Source organism: Synchiropus splendidus, chromosome 16 (assembly GCF_027744825.2).
Source record: "Synchiropus splendidus isolate RoL2022-P1 chromosome 16, RoL_Sspl_1.0, whole genome shotgun sequence".
In the NCBI taxonomy this organism is placed as follows: domain Eukaryota; kingdom Metazoa; phylum Chordata; class Actinopteri; order Syngnathiformes; family Callionymidae; genus Synchiropus; species Synchiropus splendidus.
In genome coordinates this window covers 12,393,920-12,413,505 of record NC_071349.1, presented here as the reverse complement: position 1 = coordinate 12,413,505, position 19,586 = coordinate 12,393,920, and the positions used below count along the sequence as shown (strand labels likewise).

The following is a 19,586-nucleotide window of genomic DNA, read 5'->3' as shown; positions in this document are numbered from 1 at the left end:
TGTCTCCCTGCTTCACATCACTGTAGGAGCTGAAGAACGTATGAATCAGATTACATTTACTAGAGATCAAAGGAACTATCTTTCATCTGACTGGATGTTATCGATAGGCTTCGGACCATGTGACCTATGATCACAAAGACGTACTGGTTCCTCACCCTTCGTTGAAGCTCAACACAATTTTTCAACAGTTGTACTTCACTGCACCGCAGTGAAACATGGCGGCCATGACAGTGGTCTCCTCTCACGAGGTCGCGGCGGCAGCGGCGGCGACGGCGGCGTGACTTTGCCGTTCTGCTCCGAACAAACCAGTTCCAGGGCCACAGGCGGCGCACGATCCCGGCAGCGCCAGCGCGACGACACAAAAGGGCAGAGAGAGTTGTGAATCATATGCTGCTGTCACCTGACCCGGGGCACCCCCCACCCCCACCCCTGCTCTCAGTGACCGGCTCTTACGTAACAGTTGGTGGCTCCGCTGTGAGCGTCCGCCTGACCCAGTACCTCGCGTTAATGAGCCCGGTACCCTGGCAGGTTCGTCCTTGTGCTGCGGCGACCTGGGTCTCCACGTCCACTCCAGAAATTCCTCTAGAAATGCTAATCCTGGACCCTGAGGTCGAAAGGTCGACCTCCATTTTGGGTGAAACGTGTACATGCACATCCTCATAGTGTGAAGTCAGGAGGATGAGACCACCAGAGCCAAAGGTGTGGAGCCGAGGAAGGGTTTGTGTCGTCATGCTGGACCCCACAGGACCCATCAGAACCTCTCCTGGGCCTCATTAGGAGACAAGAGGAGCAGAACCACCTCTAGAACAAGTTTATCGATTGCTTTACTGATTTTCGCCTCGTAAACGGAGCGTTTTAAAGAACCCCGGGGCGAGCGGGTCTCCTGAAGCGGGATCGATCCGACAGCTGCAGACCGAGCGAAGTCCTCCATCAGAACCGGGTCAATAAAAATGGCTGCTGACGCTCCGACGCGCTCGTGTCACGGTCAGGTCATGCGGAGGTCGGAGGGGAGGTGGTGGGTTTGAGTCTGAGCCTGAGGAGTCACAGAGATGAGTCCAACAGAACCTTTGAGACTCACTTGAGCTTCAGCGAAGAGATGTTTTAGCACTTTTGTGAGCACATTTGTGTGAGGAAGGAGATGAGGGAAAGAACAAACCGGGTGGAGGAGAAGCCGAAGCCTTCATGGAGGGAGAGATGAGATAACAGAAGAGAAGAGAAGAGAAAGACAGAGAATGAAAGGAGGAGTCGAAGAAGAAGAGAAAAGTCAAGGGAAAGAAGAAAGAGAGGTTTCCATGGAAAGGTTGGAGAGAAAGATGGAGAAGGAAAGAGAAAGCGGGATGGAGGTGAGAAGAAATGGTTGCGATAATCAGGGAAGAATAGAAAAGATCGATGAGAAAAGGAGGAAGTCAAAAGAGAAGGCGAGGAAGAAGAAAGTGACCAAGAAGTAAGAACTAAATTTAAGGATGAAGGGATGAAAAAAGGCAAGTGGGAGGTGAAGAAAACAAATGGGAGGATGAAAAGAAAGAGCAGATGGATGGAGAGAAGAAAAGAGGGGAGAGAAGTAGAGGAAGAAGGGGTGAAATAAGAAGACAAAGATAAGAGAAATGGAAGAAGAGAAGCGAAAGAAGAAAGTGAGAAGCTATAGAAAGGAAAAGAGACGAAGGAGGGATGGAAGAGAAGCAGGAGAGGAAGAAGGGATGAGGAGGTTGTAGATCAACAGAGATTGTAAATGGTCTTGTTAACTAGGAGTGTGTTGGTCGCTGAACAAGAGAGAGAGAGGAGTCGGAGGTGAGGAGCGATGGAATATTCATGAGGGGAATTTGAATAAGCTCTGAAATAGACGACTCCAGATCTGCAGGTGGGACGCTCCGGAGCTTCTGATAAGTCCTTGCAGGAATCCCGCTCCGAGAGGAAACCGGAGCTATTTCTGTGCCGGCGGCTGCCAATCAAACGCTCAGTGTGGAGTCAAAAATACTGAGGAACACCGGAGGCACGACGTCCTGTCTGGTGAGAGGGAGGAGTCTGGACCTCTGCACTGCAGCTGCTGCCCCAGCGACCAGACAAGTTTGGGACTGAAGCTCTGGGCTTATTGTGGAGCCACAGCTCGACAGCTAAAGTGCTGCAGAACATTTTGTCTTAACGTGGACAGGACTCTTCCGCTCCGAACCGTCGGGCCCGTGAAGCCCGTGAGACCCGACCTTCCTCTGGTTCTGTTTCTTCCTCTTCAACTTTACAGCTCGGATTTTCCTGCCAACACAATCACGGCGTCGACAGACTTCAAAGCTGCTTTAATCGTATTATTGGTTCATTCTCACACTCTTATCTGGCCGCTGCAGCGTCACGGTGACACACACACACACACACACTCACTCTCGCACACGCTCAGTTCATTACAGACGACTCAGCAGAAGACTCCAGTCACAGCGGAGGAACCAGGTTCTGGTCTCAGCACAGCGGCTTGCCGTGCTTCATGTTGAGGGTGCAGATGCGACCCAGACTGGCGCCCTCTAGGAGCAGCTCCGACAGGCGGTCCAGACCCAGGCAGGTGCTGAGGGGGGTCATCAGGCCGTAGAGGCCCCCGAGGATGATGCTGAGGGGCCACGCGAAGCTCACCAGCACCAGCAACCAGACCAGGAACCAGAAACACGAGGAGCAGCTGCCCATCCTGGACTGGGACGCAAACACAAGACATTCTGAGCTCCATGTGACAAGTCAAGAAAAAGAGGTTGTTGGTTTTCAACTGTTACTGAAGTAAAAAAAAAGTCTCCTCTTATTTTTCACTTTAGTTTCTCAAACTTTTCTCAATGTTTTTGTTGTAGGTGCCCAAGTTCAGACCAGTTTCACTCAGGCAGCAAATCCTTTGCTTCATTTTTCATGACCTTTTTAATTTAATAAATTATAAAAGCAAATAAATAAATTACACTTTAATCAATGTATTTTTCAAAATAATAAATATATTAATTAATAAAATACATTATTTAAAAAAAATGCGAGAATATTACCCCCAAATTCTATGTTTAAAAAATATATATATTGCAATTTTTTTTTAGATATTAGTCTCTATACATTTCAGTTTTCAATGTTAAGCAGAAAAAACTTTACTGGTGAATGATAGAAGTGGAGGAGTGTTAGGCGCTTGTTTAAGTTGATAAAATTACATATTTTCTTCTATAGAAATAAAACCCTAAAATCCCTGCTTAGCTCTTCATCTGCGGGAGACTCTCCCACGTTTGTTCAGGTTCTCTGAGATCTCTGGTTTCCTCCCAAACGCCTGCTCATCTCCATCGGTTATCCAGAAAACACCACCACACCTTGTTAGAAAATGGTAAGAGGAAAAGCAGGTTACAGTTTCGGAGGGTCAAAGGTCATGCTGTTAGTGCGAGCCGGCGTGACAAAGAGAGAGAGAGAGACAGCGGCGGGTACCTGTCGTGGGAGAACAAAAGACATGATCACCTTCAGCTCGAGCTGTCTCCTTCTTCTGCAACGTTGGCGGCTCCGCTCACAACTGGATGCTCCACGAACTCACACAACTGTTGAACAAGCAGCATCTGACTCACGAACATGAGGTCAGGGATGGACACACACTCTCTCACATGACTGCAGTCAGCAGTTCTTCTTGTTTTCTGTCAGACTAACAGCAGGGAAGTCAACAAAAGAGGAACTTTTGATTGTTGTTGGAGGAAATAACTGGAATTCTTGAGGCGTGAAGAAGACAAAATTCTGTCTATGAAGTTTATCGAGGGGTAGAGGGTGAGGAGAGAGGGATCTGAGTGAGGAGAGAGAGAGGAAAGCAAAAGAGGAAGATGAGATTTAATAAGAGAAAGATTCTTCTGTCCCTTTTTTTTAAGGACTTTGGCTGCACGGCAGTGCTGGCAGTGATCAGAGCAGCTGGAACTGAACCAGCGACCCGAGACGCTCCGCCGGGCCCGGCGCTCCTCTGGAGGTTCTGAATGAGGATTTGAGTCTCGCCGGCTGAGTCCAGCTCCAGAGGGCGAGTTGAAATCCCGGCGGCGGTGAAGTGGCTGACCTACAAACGGCAGCTTAGCCGCGTAGCGGAGCCGGCCAATCAGAGCGCAGCTGAGATGAATGGATGAGGAGTTATTAACCAGATTAGCGAGTCAGCAAGGTGACGACCCAGAGACCAGAACCGGGAGGCGGGTTTGAGTCTTTATTAGAAATCACAGGTAAAAAATGAATGGGTTAAAAGCGAGAATGAGGCAGGCAGGAACCTTCAGTCCTCCTCGCTGTCGCCGTCTTTGCCCGGGTGTTCCGGCACCTTCTCGCCCTGCTCCTCGGTCTTCATCTCCTCCGTGCCGCTGCTGCTGGTCCCAGTCGTGGTCTCCTGGTTGTCCTGCTCCATGCTGGTCTCCTCAGAACTCTCCTTCTTTTCATCCGTCTGGGTTTGTTTAGGGGGCGGAGCCAAGTTCTGCTGCGGCAGAGGACCACGAACGTCACTATCTTCTCAACATTGAGCAAGCCGGGCTCCTCAGCTCACGTGACCCACTGACCTGTCGGTGCTTCTGCTGGGTCTGGATCATGTGCATGTACATGTTGTAGACCAGGTTGGCCATCTCAGGCATGTTCTTCACCACGTGGTCCGGCTGCTTGGCGGCGTCTCTCTGCGGAGGAGAACCTGACAGATCAGAACCCCCGTTTGACCCGGTTTGACATGCTGCTTCTTCAAAAGAGGTTTGTGGTTTCACTAACTGGCACTCAGACGTGGTCCTCCACAGGGCCCTGTTAGCCGGCCCGGCTCTGAACAGGCCCGCTGGGCCGTCTGTCAGGAGTCATGACGGGAGAGTACGTGCTGCAAAACCCAACCGCGTGAGGCGTCACGGGGGGCAGCAGCTTTATGGAGTACATGTCTTGGTCGGAGACAGATGTGGGCGGGGCATGACTCCATCAGAGCGTGATGTGGGCGGTGCTCCAGATGTGTGAGGGAATCATGTTGTGGTGGCAGGAATATTAACACTTCAGAGCAGAGATGGGCCGCGAAACAAGATGAGTCACTACCTCACAAAAACCTGAGTGACAGGACACCACACAAACGTGTGGATGGTTAGCGCCCGCTAAGCTCGCAGGACGAGCGAGTGTCAGGGGCTTCGGGGGTGAGTTGACCCGCAGTTGGCCGCTCGGTGACCAGATGACAGGGAGAATTTGGGAGACGGGGACACCATGTGACCTTGTGGGGTTAATTATAGCCGACTGCAGCCGATCCAAGCGACAAGCAGAGATGAAGATCTCAGTGTCAGTGTCTTATTGTGAGCTTACCGGCTGCTCCTGGTTGTAGTACTCGTGCGGCCGGATGTGCAGCTGCAGCGGTCGGGCCGTGAGCTGGTTGAAGGCTGGAGTCAGCTCGAAACAGTTCTGGAACAGAGAGACGCGGGCGAAGATGTACAAGCCCAGCCGGGCTCTGGACATGGCCACCACCAGACGGCGGACATCTCTGTGGAGCAAAGAGGAGAGGCGGTGGTCAGAGGCGGGACACGGCAGAAAACACAGGAACGGAGGTCAGGACGTTTGAGACTGTTGTCCTGAGGAGACCAGCACCTGACTCATTCCTGTCCAAGTCATCAGCAACAAACTGAAACTTCATGAAGGTCTCTAGAGGTCAGTCCAAGGTCACAGTTCTGAGCAGCGGGAGTGGCCCCAGCTCTACATTGTACCAGGGAACTTCCAGGGGTTTTCAGTGACGTGAATCGGAGAGCTCCACCTGAGGTATCTCAGGGATTCTTTCCATGAAGAGCAGCATCTGGAAAATGGCCGTCTTTTCTGCCAAAACAAGTGGTGTGGCAGACACCGAGGAGCACATGGTGGTCTTGGAACATCAGGTTAGGGAGATGAAGGACAGACCGGGGCGACCCTAGTCATGCTCTGCCGCCTCACCGAGTCCCCCAGGGTCCCTCACATCCCTACAGTTTCCATGTCACCACGATGGTGAAGCTCCAGAGGACGAGTGAGGCGGGGTCACGCGAGTTCACAGCAGAGCAGAAAACTGTTTTGGTGAGAATAAATTTGGCAGAGATGAGACTCTGATTTCCACCTGAACACTTGGTGGGATTAAGAGGATTAATGTCGGCGACGAGCAGGAGTTCTGCCAGCGCCGAGGGGAGGAAGGGGGGGGACGTCACTCGGCTGAGAATGTTTCAGGTGTCACCAGGCTCCCAGACCTGTGGAGGAATTTCCAGGGAGCAACAGCCGACCACCAATCGCAGCAGAGATCGCAGAGTTCAGCCAATCGTGGTCCAGAGTGGCCTCTGGACATGATGCCACTGAGGCTGCACCACCTGGGCGCTGAGCGGCACGAGAGGACGGCGTGTGTGTTTGCAAATGTCACAGCGCGTCTGGATCTCCGCGTCGCTGTCGGAGCGTGTCGTTGCGTGTCAGCGGGGGGCTGGGGGAGTGAGGGTCAGACGGTCGGGAGGGAGGTGTGTGTGTGTGTGTGTGTGTGGGGGGGGTGATCCCAGGAGTGGGCACGCACAGCAGACAGCAGGAGAGTTTCCAGTGAGTCACTGACCAGTCGCTGCAGACAAACAATCCAGTCACCACGGCGGTCACTAAAATCCAGGTCTCACAGTGAGTCGCTGCCGTTTTCATTTAGGTCACCGATCAGGCTCACACCAACACAATACTGAGGGAACAGCCGTGACAACAAAGTGACAGACTTCAGAGTCTCATCTTGTTGCATCATCAGTCCAGGTTCCGACTGGTCACATGACCCTTCTACAGTTCTGCTGGGGATGCGACGTTAAACCTGGTCAACAGTCTGAGAGACTCTGGGCCACACTTCACTCGGACATGTGGGACTCCTCAGAGTCCAACTCATCTCAGTTCTCCCGCAGCAGATTCTTGTTTGCTGTAGCTTTCACTTCAGGTTCAGAACTCCAGAGAGCCAAAACCAAAGGGAGAATGAGGTGAGGCAGCTGAAGGGGGGGAAGCCGTCGAGTCCTCCCCGGGATTCTCCTCCATGTATTTTTAACTCTCACCCCAAACATGTTTTCCTCATGACATTTCCCTCCGTCAGCAAATACGTCTCAATAAAGGTCAGCCATGTTTTATTTATCTGGTGACGTGGCGTTCCGGTGGCTTCCACCGAGCGCCCGGCTTGTTGACACGGCGGTCGGTGGAGCTGCCAGATGAAGTCTTTATCTCAGAGCTCCTCTGCCAGCAGTGAAGTGAGTAACTGTTCTGCGGACCTGATTCCGATAACGCAGCGAGTCGATTTCAGTTTTGTCGGCGGGAGCTCTTCTGGGTCTGAGGAGGGGCGCCACGGGGCCAGGCCATTTTCACTAGACATCATTAGAGGAGGAGATAAGAGCAGGGACATGAACGTGGAGCCGGAGGCTCATTGTGCGGAACTCTCAGTCCAATCATCTCTTTACAATGGGACCTCTACACCACAGCGTCCTCAGGTGACCTCTCCAGGGACACACGCTCCTCTCAGTCATGCGGCGCTCGTCCTTCCTGCTGGACTTCCTCAGAACCTGAGGCGCTGTCAGACCCAACAGAATTTGACATGCTTCAGAGGTGTCTGGGGGAACACGGTACCCGCCTCAAAAGAATCATGGCGCTCGGGTCATATGATCGCAGGAGGACTCATTCAGGGGTGTGGGACTCCTTTAGTAGATTCACCCATGAGAATGAACCTCTGAGTAAAGGGAACCATCCGAGGATAGAAGCTTATAGATCGTCTGCCCCCTTGTGGACAATGACAGCACCACATTTGTACAACTTCATAAAAAAAGATTATGGTCATGCAGCTGTAGGACTCTAGGGAATGGTGGATCAAACACCAGAGAGAAACAGGCTTTTAGCTATATTTTGAAACAGGGCGACCAAAACTCTGCCCCAACCCATAACCCCACATCCTCCCGACACACATGTCAACGACTGACAACTAACAACTTGCTTTGTAAAAAACAGCAGTAAACATCTATTTGTAGCCAAATAAACAACAAATCAACAAGCATCTGAGTCAAACAACAAACATTAACAGACATGAACTGTTGCCACAGTTACACTTTGAGATGCAGGGGTCTTGGCTGACCCTGATCAATGACATAATAATAGTAATAATAATAATAAAAATATGTTTATAATGATTCTTTCCATTACTACAAGCCATGGTGTGTACAGCCTTGTGTCTCTTGTCTTTTTTCATACATCAATGCAAGATGATAGATGCGGGGGGGCACCAAATATTCCTCCGACTGAAAGCAATGAGTTAGTTTTTGTGAACGACTGTTTAAAGTTTGGAACTTATCCACGGCTTCCTTCTGTCATCAGCGTCACACGTCACACCAACAGCAGTGCGCTTCCATGCTGCGAGAGTTGCCACTCACCGCGAGGTTACAGCGGTAGGTAAACAAATATGGCGACCGCGATGGCGGTTTCGAACGGTTCGAGAATCTGCGAATTTGGATCATATTCCCTGAAATTACTGGGTGGAAACACAGTTTAATGTAAACCAGTGAGATGACACTACGAGTTGGGTGTTATTTCGGCACTTAGGGTGTCCTGCTTTTTCATGTTTTGCATTTTACGCCCTCTAGCTAAAAGGCTGGAGAGAAATAATCTATGTATTGTTGAAGCATGAGCGAGACAGCTAGCATCTGAAGCCTAGCTTTGTGATGAACTCTTCAGAGAGAATTACCTGAGATGTCCGACGGCCTTCGTCCTGACCAGCGAGAGGATGATGTAATCGTTCTGCTGACCCTGGAATCTGTCCACGGTGGTCACCTGTGGAAACAAAGCCATGACAACCCAGGGGTTAGCGTCACGGCAGATGAATAAGCCGCGGAACACGCTCAAGTCGCGACATGAATGAGCTTCCTTTCTCCCTGCTAATCTCCCAAAGGTGAAGATGTTTGTGCTGCCGTTATCGGTGGCGTCCACAGGCGGCGAGGCTAAAGCGGATTACAGACACTCACCTGGACCCTGGAGAGTCACCGACGAGGCCCCACTGAGGGTCCGGCTTTTATGTAGCCGAGGAACTGAGTCACTGGAGTATTCTCTCCTTCTGTGGAAGCTGAACTCATGTCAGCTACTTTGCTTCTACAGGCCGTTAATCTTGCGCTGCTGAGAGGCGAACACCTTCCTGGGTGTTTGTGCGTGCGGGAACACCTTACGTAACGCTGCAGTCGCTTTTTGAACTCCACGCCTGAAAAAACCGACACGGCGAAGACACTCGGACGAGATGTTTTTTGCGATTGCGTCTGTCAGGTGACGAGTGGAGTGTACCTGAAGCCGGTCGCAGAAATGAAAGTGTCAAACACTTGACAGGCTTTGTGGTGGTAACGCTGCAGGGCAACACTCGCACCTGCAGGTGCTGACTTTAGGAGGAGTGACATGTCCTGAGTCACAGGGGAAAAAAATCTGCAGGTTTCCACTGACAGTCTGTGAGATTCAACACCAGTGACTGCACCAGGTTCCACCGTTGATACTGATCGAACTGTGCAACTAACAATAATGATCGGTATGAATCCTGGGACATCTTCCGGTCCAGTACCTGGCACTGAGGATCGATGATCTGGGAATCTCGGATGCATCTTGACCTGCTGCGGTTCTAAAATGCTTTCATGTGAGGGAAAACCGCTCACGAGGTGAAACACAAAACCACAGCACACAGAAATAACTCGTCCTTTCTCGTATGGATCTGCTCTCTAAACTGGATCAATAGGACAGCAGCGACTACCGAGACTCCACACAGACCCGGGACTGCGGAGGGCAACACGAGAAGCCAGTCCAACAGTCAGTTTCAAGCATCTCCAGTAGAAAGAATGAGGCAGCGAGAGAGATGGTTAGGTGGAGAGGAAGACATATTTATTTATGCTCCCTGTTGCTACAAAGAACAGGTGCAGCACCTGAGGCAACAATATGTCGCTCCGACATTAGAACCAGGTGGAGGACGACCAACTCTTCTGCTACTGAAGCGGCGACTTGCTCTGCAGTGGTCAGTGGCTGAGCAAAGCAAAGAGTCTGACGTAGTGTCCTGGGGCCTCCTCCTGACCAAACTAGTTCAGGACACATGCATTACCACCTCAAATAGCATCTATTGGAGGAGCAGTGCTTCTATTTTGAATCTCCCATGCTACTGCTCAGAGAGGGTCCTGATACAGAGAGGAGGAACCCATTACTAGGCCAAAGTGGAGGATGAATATTTCTGCCTCGGAGCAGGAAGAACAAGACACAATTGTTTAAATATCCGATCTAATAACAGGGAGGCTGATATTCGTTTAAGCAGTGATACGGAGCGGCCGGCTTATTTACAGAGCCGGTGAGCTGCTGAGAGCTCGCTCACAAAGCCGCGCAGCCTGGCTCCCCGAGGGGAAGTCTTCCAGCCTGTTTACTTATTAATGAGAAATCTTCCAGGACTGTATTACAGAGGTCGTGTCATTGCGGCTTCATCATCCTCACTGGGCGCTCCGACACGCCAAACGGGCGCGCCGGTGCGATATTTAATGGGGATTTGTTTTCTCCTTCTCAGCTTCTTCTTCCAACATGTCAGTCAGCTGACGGTCCAGCGCAGCTTTTCTCCCCCCCCCCAGTCTTGCATATTCACTCATTTGCGGCAATTACCCATCGGAATGTGCCAACTGCGGGATGGACAGGCGGCCAACAAAGCAGCGTTTCTTTTCTTGTGGCATCAACATGTGTCGCAGGATTTCGTGTCGGTCTGCGGAGGCCTGCAGCAGCTTGTCATCCCTGAGCCGCCGCTCAGCAGGAGTTGCTGTTATTATCAAGCTATCTGACGGATCTTGAAGTCGACGCGGGGGGTGGGGGGAATACACGTGTGTTCATCCTCGTGCGGGAGTGATGGAACTGAAAGGGCACTTTTCATCTCATTCATTCGACTATTGTGCTGAATGAATATTGACCACAATAATGACAGTTGTGTCCTGATAAAGTCTAGAGCAGTTTTTCGGCCAAAGCGCGCTTGTGCTTAAAGTCCTACAGAAAATCCCTATTGTGAAAAACTGTGGCTACTGACACTCGGATGCTATTTTGCCATATTTGCAGAAACAAATAGCAGAAAATATACTTGTTTCAAATGTGTCCAGAAAGGGGAGGGCAATATGGCAAAAATATGTTGTGACTTATTTATTTACTTTCAATAACTGTTTCCCTTTTATCACATCTCTTTTGCATGATTTTATTGGAGTTTTGAGTTTCCAGACAAATCCTTAGCATTCTTTGCCTGAACTCGCTTCCTAAAAACAATTATTCTTCCTCTCTTCACATTTTGGAGCACACTTATTTTGTTGTGCATTTAGTTTTTCGCCAACTTTTAAACCACAAAGCCAACTTTGACAGTCCGTGAGTATCAATAAAGTTTTGAAGTGAGACGTTACGTTAGCTGTTTGCTCTGTTAGCTCTGCGGTGCAGACAGTCTTTGGCGTCGCGGGTCCAACAAGGATCCTTCCCTCCATGGTTCTGTGTATGAAAGTGTGTGCTCAAGTTAGAGGTGCATCAGGTTTAAAAACAGCAGGGAGTTGCGCATGTGAGGGGCGTCTTGGTTGTGAGTGTGTGGGAAGAGGAGCGCTGCGCACCACAGCAGCGCTGCTTTGACTGACGGACAGATCAGAGCATCAACACACTGTAGCTCGGCAGTATAGAAAAAATTGACACGTTCTAATTGTCATGATTTAATGTCATCACATCGCCCAGCTCTATCTCCGGACAAATGAGATGAAATTGGATCATATTCCCACAGCACACTAGTTGAAAAAAGCGGGTCTAGAGCGCCTAAAGAGGTTTAGCTATAGCGCCAGAATAAACGCTATGACGTGGTTGGAGGATCTGAGGGGTGTCCCCTGGAACCAAGTGAGATATACGGTCTGGAGAAGCTTCGGTGCTCCCAACATTTGAGAGCAGAAGTACCTGTCAGTCCACATCTCTTTACTGCTTCCCCCTCGACTGACTTTTCAATGGGTCTGCCATCAATTCGGTTGGACAGAGGAGTCGAGACACTTGTGACCAGTCATTTTCACACATTTGCTTCCTCGTCGTATCAAGAGACAAGTCATATGGTGTGCGAAACATTTAGTCGACTACTTAGCAAACAAGTAGTCACGCAAGTTGGTGGGAGATGTTTGTTGAAGTGAAGTCGTTCATCTTGATCAGGCAGGCTGTCACAAGATGACTCTCAGAAACAAAACATTCCGTTCTGCGTCAGATGTGGCACCATAATTCTCCGTCACATGTTCATTAGTTGATGTAGCTAAGCATGAACGTTTAAATGCAGTCGGTCATCCGGAGTGTGACTCCTCCTCCTCACGACTGGTGCTAACTGGTCTTCTCATTAAAGTGTGGAGCTGACATTTGCTGGCTTTCACTGCTGTCACTCGTTGTCAGCCGCTGTGAACTCGGCGCTCAGCGGCGTGACCTTTTAAATGCTCAGCATTTTTCTCTCCAATCATGCTTTCATCCATCTCTCTCGCGGGCCCGTCTTTCTTCTCGGCAAATCAGCCCGTCGCGCACTGTCACTTGGTCGCAAGGCGCCAACGCGGACGGAGCACATGACGGACGGTACGTGTCTCAACGCTGCAGAAAATTTAACACGCCCAAGCAGAATTTGTGACTGGCTGTCAGGAGGGAGCAGAGCTGGGAGGGAGACGTGGTGCAGAATAACACGAGTCCAGGTGACCCTCCGGACATCAGCAACATCCTCACTGACCTCGCTGCCACTGCAACGCTGAAGATTGTGTTTCCTCTCGGCCGCATGACACTTACAGCACCACAGTCAAAGCTGGTCGGTAAACCTCTAGAAGCTTCTTCTGTCACACTGTGTTCCCTCCACATGTGAGGGAACTCAGAAGGTTCTCAATCCCAACTCTATCACTGAGGAGACGCCAGTATCCTGAGCTTCTAAAGACAGAATCACTGTAATTCATCCGACAACAATCGATACCAAATATTCAACACACGTGTATGGCAGAGAAACCTTTGTCAACTGCTTTGTGGTTTGAATAGCTCTTAGCAATGAGCATCCTAGGTCACAGGACAGTCTGCAGCAATGACTTGGTTTTCCTTTCAACACAAACCCGGAAGAGGTCAAGATAAAATCACAAGCATCTTCATACTTCAGAGTCCACCAAGAGCAAAATTGCAACTTTAAAGGCCCATCTATGATCAATGTTTGGTAGGGATCAGGATATTTCTGCATGTTTCCAGAAAGCTTACGGATACGGACCAAATGGATCAGTTCCATTGGGGGCAGTGCTGCTGTCACTACCCGATATATAGCTCTAATGAGACACGCAGAAAACATAACAGTGGAAATTCTCCGTCCTCCAGTGGCGATATATTTAACAGCCTCACCGACCACCACCTCCTCCAACTCTGCCTCTGTTTTGCTGTTTCGTGCAAGAAGGAGATTATCAATACGTCTTCTACAGTTGCCATGTTGACTTTGGAGTTTGTTGTTGTCATAAAGTTTTGCTCCCCAGTTGGATATATTGGCGAACAGCAATACAAATGTAAAGAACACACGCAAGCATGTGATCAGTGACGGACACATCGAATTTTGTACGTTAAAAGAGCATCTATGGGCCTTTAAAAAAGTTTTTAAAATTTTTCTTAACAACGGAGATTTGCACGTCAGGGAAGCCCACTGCCATGTTGGACATGAGTTTGACCACACCAAACCTTTTACTATCAGCAGAAAGGGAAAACAAATAAACCCAAAACTGGCTGTTTCAATGAATTCGGACATCAAGGTAAAAAAATGTCCATGCTCGCATGGCACCTTCATATCGAACTTTAATATGAAATAAGCGGTCAACTTTGATTTCACAGACACTGGTTGCGTGGCTCAGACCTGTGGCTACACCAGATTATTTTCTGCCATTGAGTCCCAGACAGAGAAGGATCAAGAGGAGTAGGATGAGTTGGAGGTGATAACGTGGGCCGGAGGAAGACAATCCAGCAGGATTCTTCAGGGACGGAGACAGTAAAGAGTCTTGTTTGTGTGCGCCCCCACACTCATCAGAAATCTCCTCAAACATGCCCGCTCTCGTACACCCACCGCGGAGGGTTCCGTTCGGCCAAGCGAGCATTTGTTTGATGAACAAAGACGTGCAGGTTGACGGTAATACCACTTTGTTTTCGCGACAAGAAGAAAAGACACTGTTGTTTATCGCCGGGAAATGACAGAAATTGAACATGATGCGGTTTCCTGTGAAATGTTTTGCTAAATCTGGAGCCAAAAAACAAACCTACACACTTTTCACATGACAAGATTTAGGTGTGTTTGTTCGGTGTTGCAGCAGCTCATGTAGGACAATTGGGGAATCAAAGTGAAGGGAGAGCTTTTGAGACAAATCGCCTCAAACTTTCTCAGCAGCTCTACACTAATAGAGTGCATGAGTAACACAGGGATATTATGGTTGACGGATACTTTGGTTAAACCTGGTCGACATTTTGAGAGACTCTGATCTGCCCCACAATTGTCTTTGGATTCGACAACTCAGCACAGGTCAAACTTGACTTGTTGCCGTCCCTACCTTGTTGGGCTGTGAGAAGAAGTGGTTGTTGGCACAACGCTGGTTGATGACGTCCCTGATCAGGTGCTTCTGGCCGTTGTACGTGGTCAGGATGCTGATGCGGTCGGCGGGGTACCCCAGCAGGCGCATGTACATGAAGAGCGCCACGGCGTACTCGGCCTCCGCCAGGTTCTGTAGTGAGACGGAGAAGAAAGAGAAATGTTGTGAGAGGAGAACAAACCCCAGCTCTACAAGAGCGCCGCGATCAAAGCGAATCAAGCGCAACTGTCAGCGATGAGAGAAGGCGCTCTGCTAATTTACTCCATCTCATCCGTCTGTCGTCGTCGCAGCTGTCAGCGCTCTCTTATCAGCGCCGACTCTATCGTGTTCGCGCTTGTAAAGGCACTTCACCTCTCAGCCAGATAAGCGCTCGGTCATTCAGGCGTAAGTGAGTCCTAAATTGGGCTGAAATTACCTGCCACTGATACAGCTCGGTGGCATTGTCGGCCCGGATCAGGACGTCGGTTCTCTCCGAGAATTAACGCCATATTTTCATGACGGCTTTGTGGCTCCGGCATTAACAGAGGAGAGGCGAAGCTCTTTATGTCAAATACCAACCCTCATCATTTAACACGACGGTTACAAGGACATCAAACACTTGGAGATTAAGTGACTCTTTCCCACCGACTGAGACGCTGCGCTTGAGAGCTCACACAAAAACAAGTTTCAAAACAACTTATAGATGTAGTTGAGCTGCGGAGTACGACAAAGCACCAAGGCCATTTCATTGTTTTGATGTTAATATGATGCTATATTTGAGGATTTATTTATCATTAAATATAAAGTTGTGACCCAAGAGCTGTATTTTTGTATCGCAATGCAAAAATAAATAAAATGTGTTTTTTTTAACGTGATCTTTTTCAGAGCAAATGAGGATATTCATCAGAAAACAATGATCACACCGAAGGGAAGGAAACAGATTCCTCAGCAGATATTTCCCTGTTTCAAGGCGACACACTGCCCTTCACATGTGCTCATTGTGAATAAATATTTTAATTAAATCTGTGTGTGTGTGCGTGCCACAGGAATGCATAATTCATCAGTTTCAATTAAGGCCGGTCCGCAGCTTCACATCTCTGATCATTATTTATGCAGCTGCATCAGGTTTCTGATCCAGCTAGTCACTGCTTCAAACACCAGGACCATCTTTGTTCCACTGCTGGTCACCCATGAGGGAGCAGTCCAGCGCCACCACAGGGGACCAGAAGGAAAACCATCACGGTGAAAACCGACTTGGCAGCAGCACATCAGATCCGTCTACTGTCGACCCTGAGGTGATGGTCTGAAGAGGAACTCAGTCCTGCTTACACAACAACAGTCAACAAAAAGATGGTTTCTGGCTAAGAAATCTCAAGCAAACCTTAAAAGAGAAGCTGGTTGCCTGGCTCGACTTTGCTTTGAATGAATCTTTTATACGGAAAGAAGAATCTTGAGATTCATCAAGTGTTTCATCATCATCGGGGAGGCTGCTCCACATCTGACTTGCCGTGCCCTCGCATCTTCAGCAGCAGCTGGTTAAACGCTAACTTGCATCATTCCATTAAATGACAAAACAGATAGTTCTGCTCATTTACCAGCAAGTCAGGAGCTAGTGTTGCCACTCAACGCCCGAAGCTCTTTAGCAAATGAGGCGAAGAATAAGAGTTCAGAGTGACAGTCAGTGTGTGTGTGTGTGTGTGTGTGTGTGTGTGTGTGTTCAGTTGCTCAGCTGTGTTGACTGTACAATTCTTCTTTACCTCGCGAAGCCGTGTGTGTGTCGAGAGTAAGTAAGTGATCAGGTTAATTCCCTGGAGGGGCCTGAAAATGGCAGCGGCCAAATGGAGTCGGAGATCATGTGACAAACGGCCTGAGGACGAGCACATGGTCCAGATTTAGGAACAATCAGAGGCTTCAGGGTCACGAGCAGGAGACGCTGCTGAATGATTCACGAGACTTTGTGACGCAGCTGGAAGCGCCGCCGTGGACCGTGAGAGGTTTAGCTCTATAGCTATTGTTCCTGAGCACATTCTCTGACCTTGAAACTAGAACTCAGTTTAGCATCATCTCCGGCTGCTTCCAAGCCTCTGACTATAAACTATATCGCCAGCACTAATATAGCTACAATGTTTACAAGGTCATAACTACCAATTCTATTCATCAATGTTCAGTGTCCAAGATGTCCGAGTCACCTCAGCTGGCTTCAAGTGGTTCTACTTCGAGCCTCTCCTGCATGACTGAGTGACCATCTCTGAGTCCAAACACCCAGCAGCAGAAACTCTTTCGGTCAGAACAAAGCTAGCGAGCACAGGTGAGAGCAAAAATCCACCAGCAAAAGGAGAGTTTGGCCTCTTTCATCCCCAGCATGACATAGGATTTCCTGACAACCGGGTCAGGACGTTCTATTGGCGGAGGACCATGGTTTCAGACTTGGGTTTCTGCTGTGCAGAACTCTGGACAGTCTGAAACTAGTTTGATAATTCTGTGTGCTGGCATGAGTTTGCAGCGAGCTTGTCAGTACGTGTAAGATGTGAGTGCAGCGCCACAATTATGTATATGATATTCTCATTATGTGTGTAGCTTCTGCGGTGCATTTGTGTGCAGCAGTCCACCGCAGGGATGAGAGTTGGCGCTGGAAACAAACGGCACTTGAAAAGATTCATTACAGAGCGAGTGCAGAAAGAGATGGTGTGAAATTTAAGGAGAGGATTGGAGGCTCCGGTGTTGATGCGGGGCCAGAAACCCCTCCCCCTCCAATCAACAAACCTCCCACACACACACTCGCACACCCTGCAGTACGCTGGAAATGTCAGGATGAAACACAATCTAAGGACAAACACGCCGGCCTGTGTGGGCGGACTCCTTCTCCACGCCGGAGTTATGAATTCATCACAGAAGCTGGAAAATGGCTGGTTGAAAGTGAAAGATGAATGGACGAGCAGCGCGGAGACGATCGGGAGGAAAGTGCTGCTCTGGTGCTACACAGAATCCTAAATCATTAGCCCACACATGGTTAAACACAAAGCTGTTGTTAATAACCAAACAGATGCTGATGTACAGTGTCAGAGTGAAAGATCAGCTCTGCGGCAGAAACATGATTCACTTCTGACTCGATGGATCCATTCAAAGTAATCCTGACACATGCTCATCTTCACTGTTTCATCTCAGGAACCGGGATCAAGACATTAATGTTCCCTGGAACCCAATATCTCCTCTAATTCCAGTTGAAGGTTTTTCTGTCCCTCCTTACAAGTCTTTCTGTTTCCTTGAGCATTCTTTGACTCGCTGAGGTTGACTCACTCACATGTGGGGGACTCAGGAAACTCGAGTCACAGGGATTCACTCAGCAACTGAGTTACACTCTTCCAGTTAAGACAGACTCGAGCTAAACCTGAGAATAGGATTCGTCTGCACTGGAGTCGACCTGTAGGATTCATTCATCACATGAGAGATGTGGGAATGCGTGTATGAAGCACTGACCTGGTAGAAGTAGGGGTTGGGCTCCGACTCGCCCACACCATTAAAGTCCTCCACGTTGATGAGCTGGAAGTCAAAGGTCAAGCCAGGGTTGGGGACCTGAAACTCGGGCAGCTGCTGGACGTGCGGCAGGTTTCCCAGGTGTTTGTAGCGCCAGTTGTACAAGTCACACAGGCTGATGGGCAGAGAGCACGACCACCATCAGGATAAGAACATGTTCCTTAAAAATGAGATCATTTCACGAATATGGGAGTGTCTCCATGGAAACCCACCTGGCTCGTGCTCGGCCCTGAGCGTCCAGGTCGATGGTTGGAACGCCCAGCCGCACGAATCGTGTGAAAAGTGACTGCTCCATGTTGGAGTACTTCTGGAAGGCCATGTTCTTGATGACAGGTGGGAGCTGGTGGTGATCCCCGATCATGATCCAGCGCTTCAGCCGGCTGTAGCCGTCTTCAGGGTTCTGAGGCAGATTTAAACCGTCAACTACAGAATTCCATCCGCATACACGACACCAACCACAACTCTGCCGCACCATCTTCGAGTATAAGTCATGTGATTAGGCCCAACTAGGTCCCTCACGCACATCCAGAACTTGGTCAGTGACAGTGAGATAGACGAAGATGTTTTTTTTTTGCCATCATTTTGTCTGATTGAAACCGTAATGACCCATTTTGTTTGGATAACAACGTGTCGATTATAATAGTCGGCGGACAGTTCCGCTGAAGTCTGGGCTCAGCCATGCGCGACGGGTCGATCTGCTACTTTACCGACGTCGTCGTCCTGCTGACAGACTTCAGTAATTACAAGTGGTGGGTTTGACCCGGGGAAAAATAGTCACGGCCGCGCTGTAAATCAGAGGCTAGTTGCTGATGTGACACTTGTGGAAAACACGCTGCGATGAGAGCAGCTGATGGCCTAAATGATCTCATCGGTAAATAGATGTTTCTCGGTCTGTTGGGCACAACAGCTGGTGATAAAGCAACGATAGTCCGTCAGGAGCGCATCAGTCAGGCCTCGGTTAGCACTGAGGGACAGGTGCGTGCTCGCTTCTGGGAAGTACAGCAATTAGTGCCAGAGGGTTCTCAGTAAAAGTCAGCAGGTTTGTCTTTTGCAATGAAGCTGCAGCAGCGGAGAGAGAGAGAGAGAGAGAGAGAGAGAGAGAGAGAGGCTGGCCCCTCACACATCCGCACAGCAGCAGGAGAACACTGGAAGCACTGTTGCTGTCGGAGAGCTACTAGCTTTTGAAATGGAGTTCCTTGAAAACACCAGCAGGATGTTGTGTGTTCTGGATTCTGCTGTGTCATGGGTTGGTGTTAACAGTGACGTGTAGTTGTTGGTGTTAACACAAGCCTTAGCATGTTAGTGTCTCAGGTCTCATTTTAGACTTCATTTAGAGCCTGAAATAGTCGAGTGGGGCACTAGTTCTGTAGACTCACATTCGTCCATGTCTGACTCAGATCCATACTGACATGCTTGGGGATGACAAGTTCAATAAATTCTGTGCCTGTACCTGCAGCAGCAGTGGGATGAAGGTCTCAATCTCCAGGATCTGCGCCGCCTCCTCCATCAAGATATTGTCATACTAAGGAG

General features: G+C 49.4%; 1 protein-coding gene across 3 annotated transcripts in view; it reads right to left on the bottom strand.

Moving 5' to 3' along the window:
- Positions 1–4,160: 4,160 nt before the first annotated feature.
- The window catches only part of aqr (aquarius intron-binding spliceosomal factor), a 39,000-nt gene continuing 23,574 nt past the window's right edge, over positions 4,161–19,586 (bottom strand). For 2 of the 3 annotated variants that reach the window (XM_053845784.1, XM_053845785.1), the window contains exons 28-35: positions 19,507–19,578; positions 18,269–18,456; positions 18,000–18,171; positions 14,505–14,675; positions 8,654–8,739; positions 5,272–5,446; positions 4,509–4,619; positions 4,161–4,429 (exon numbers count right to left, since the gene is read on the bottom strand). In XM_053845784.1, the coding sequence (XP_053701759.1) occupies positions 4,232–4,429; positions 4,509–4,619; positions 5,272–5,446; positions 8,654–8,739; positions 14,505–14,675; positions 18,000–18,171; positions 18,269–18,456; positions 19,507–19,578 (1,173 nt within the window). In that variant the 3' untranslated portion in view covers positions 4,161–4,231. The remainder of the gene's footprint in view (positions 4,430–4,508; positions 4,620–5,271; positions 5,447–8,653; positions 8,740–14,504; positions 14,676–17,999; positions 18,172–18,268; positions 18,457–19,506; positions 19,579–19,586) is intronic. The other variant, XM_053845786.1, reaches the window with a different exon arrangement.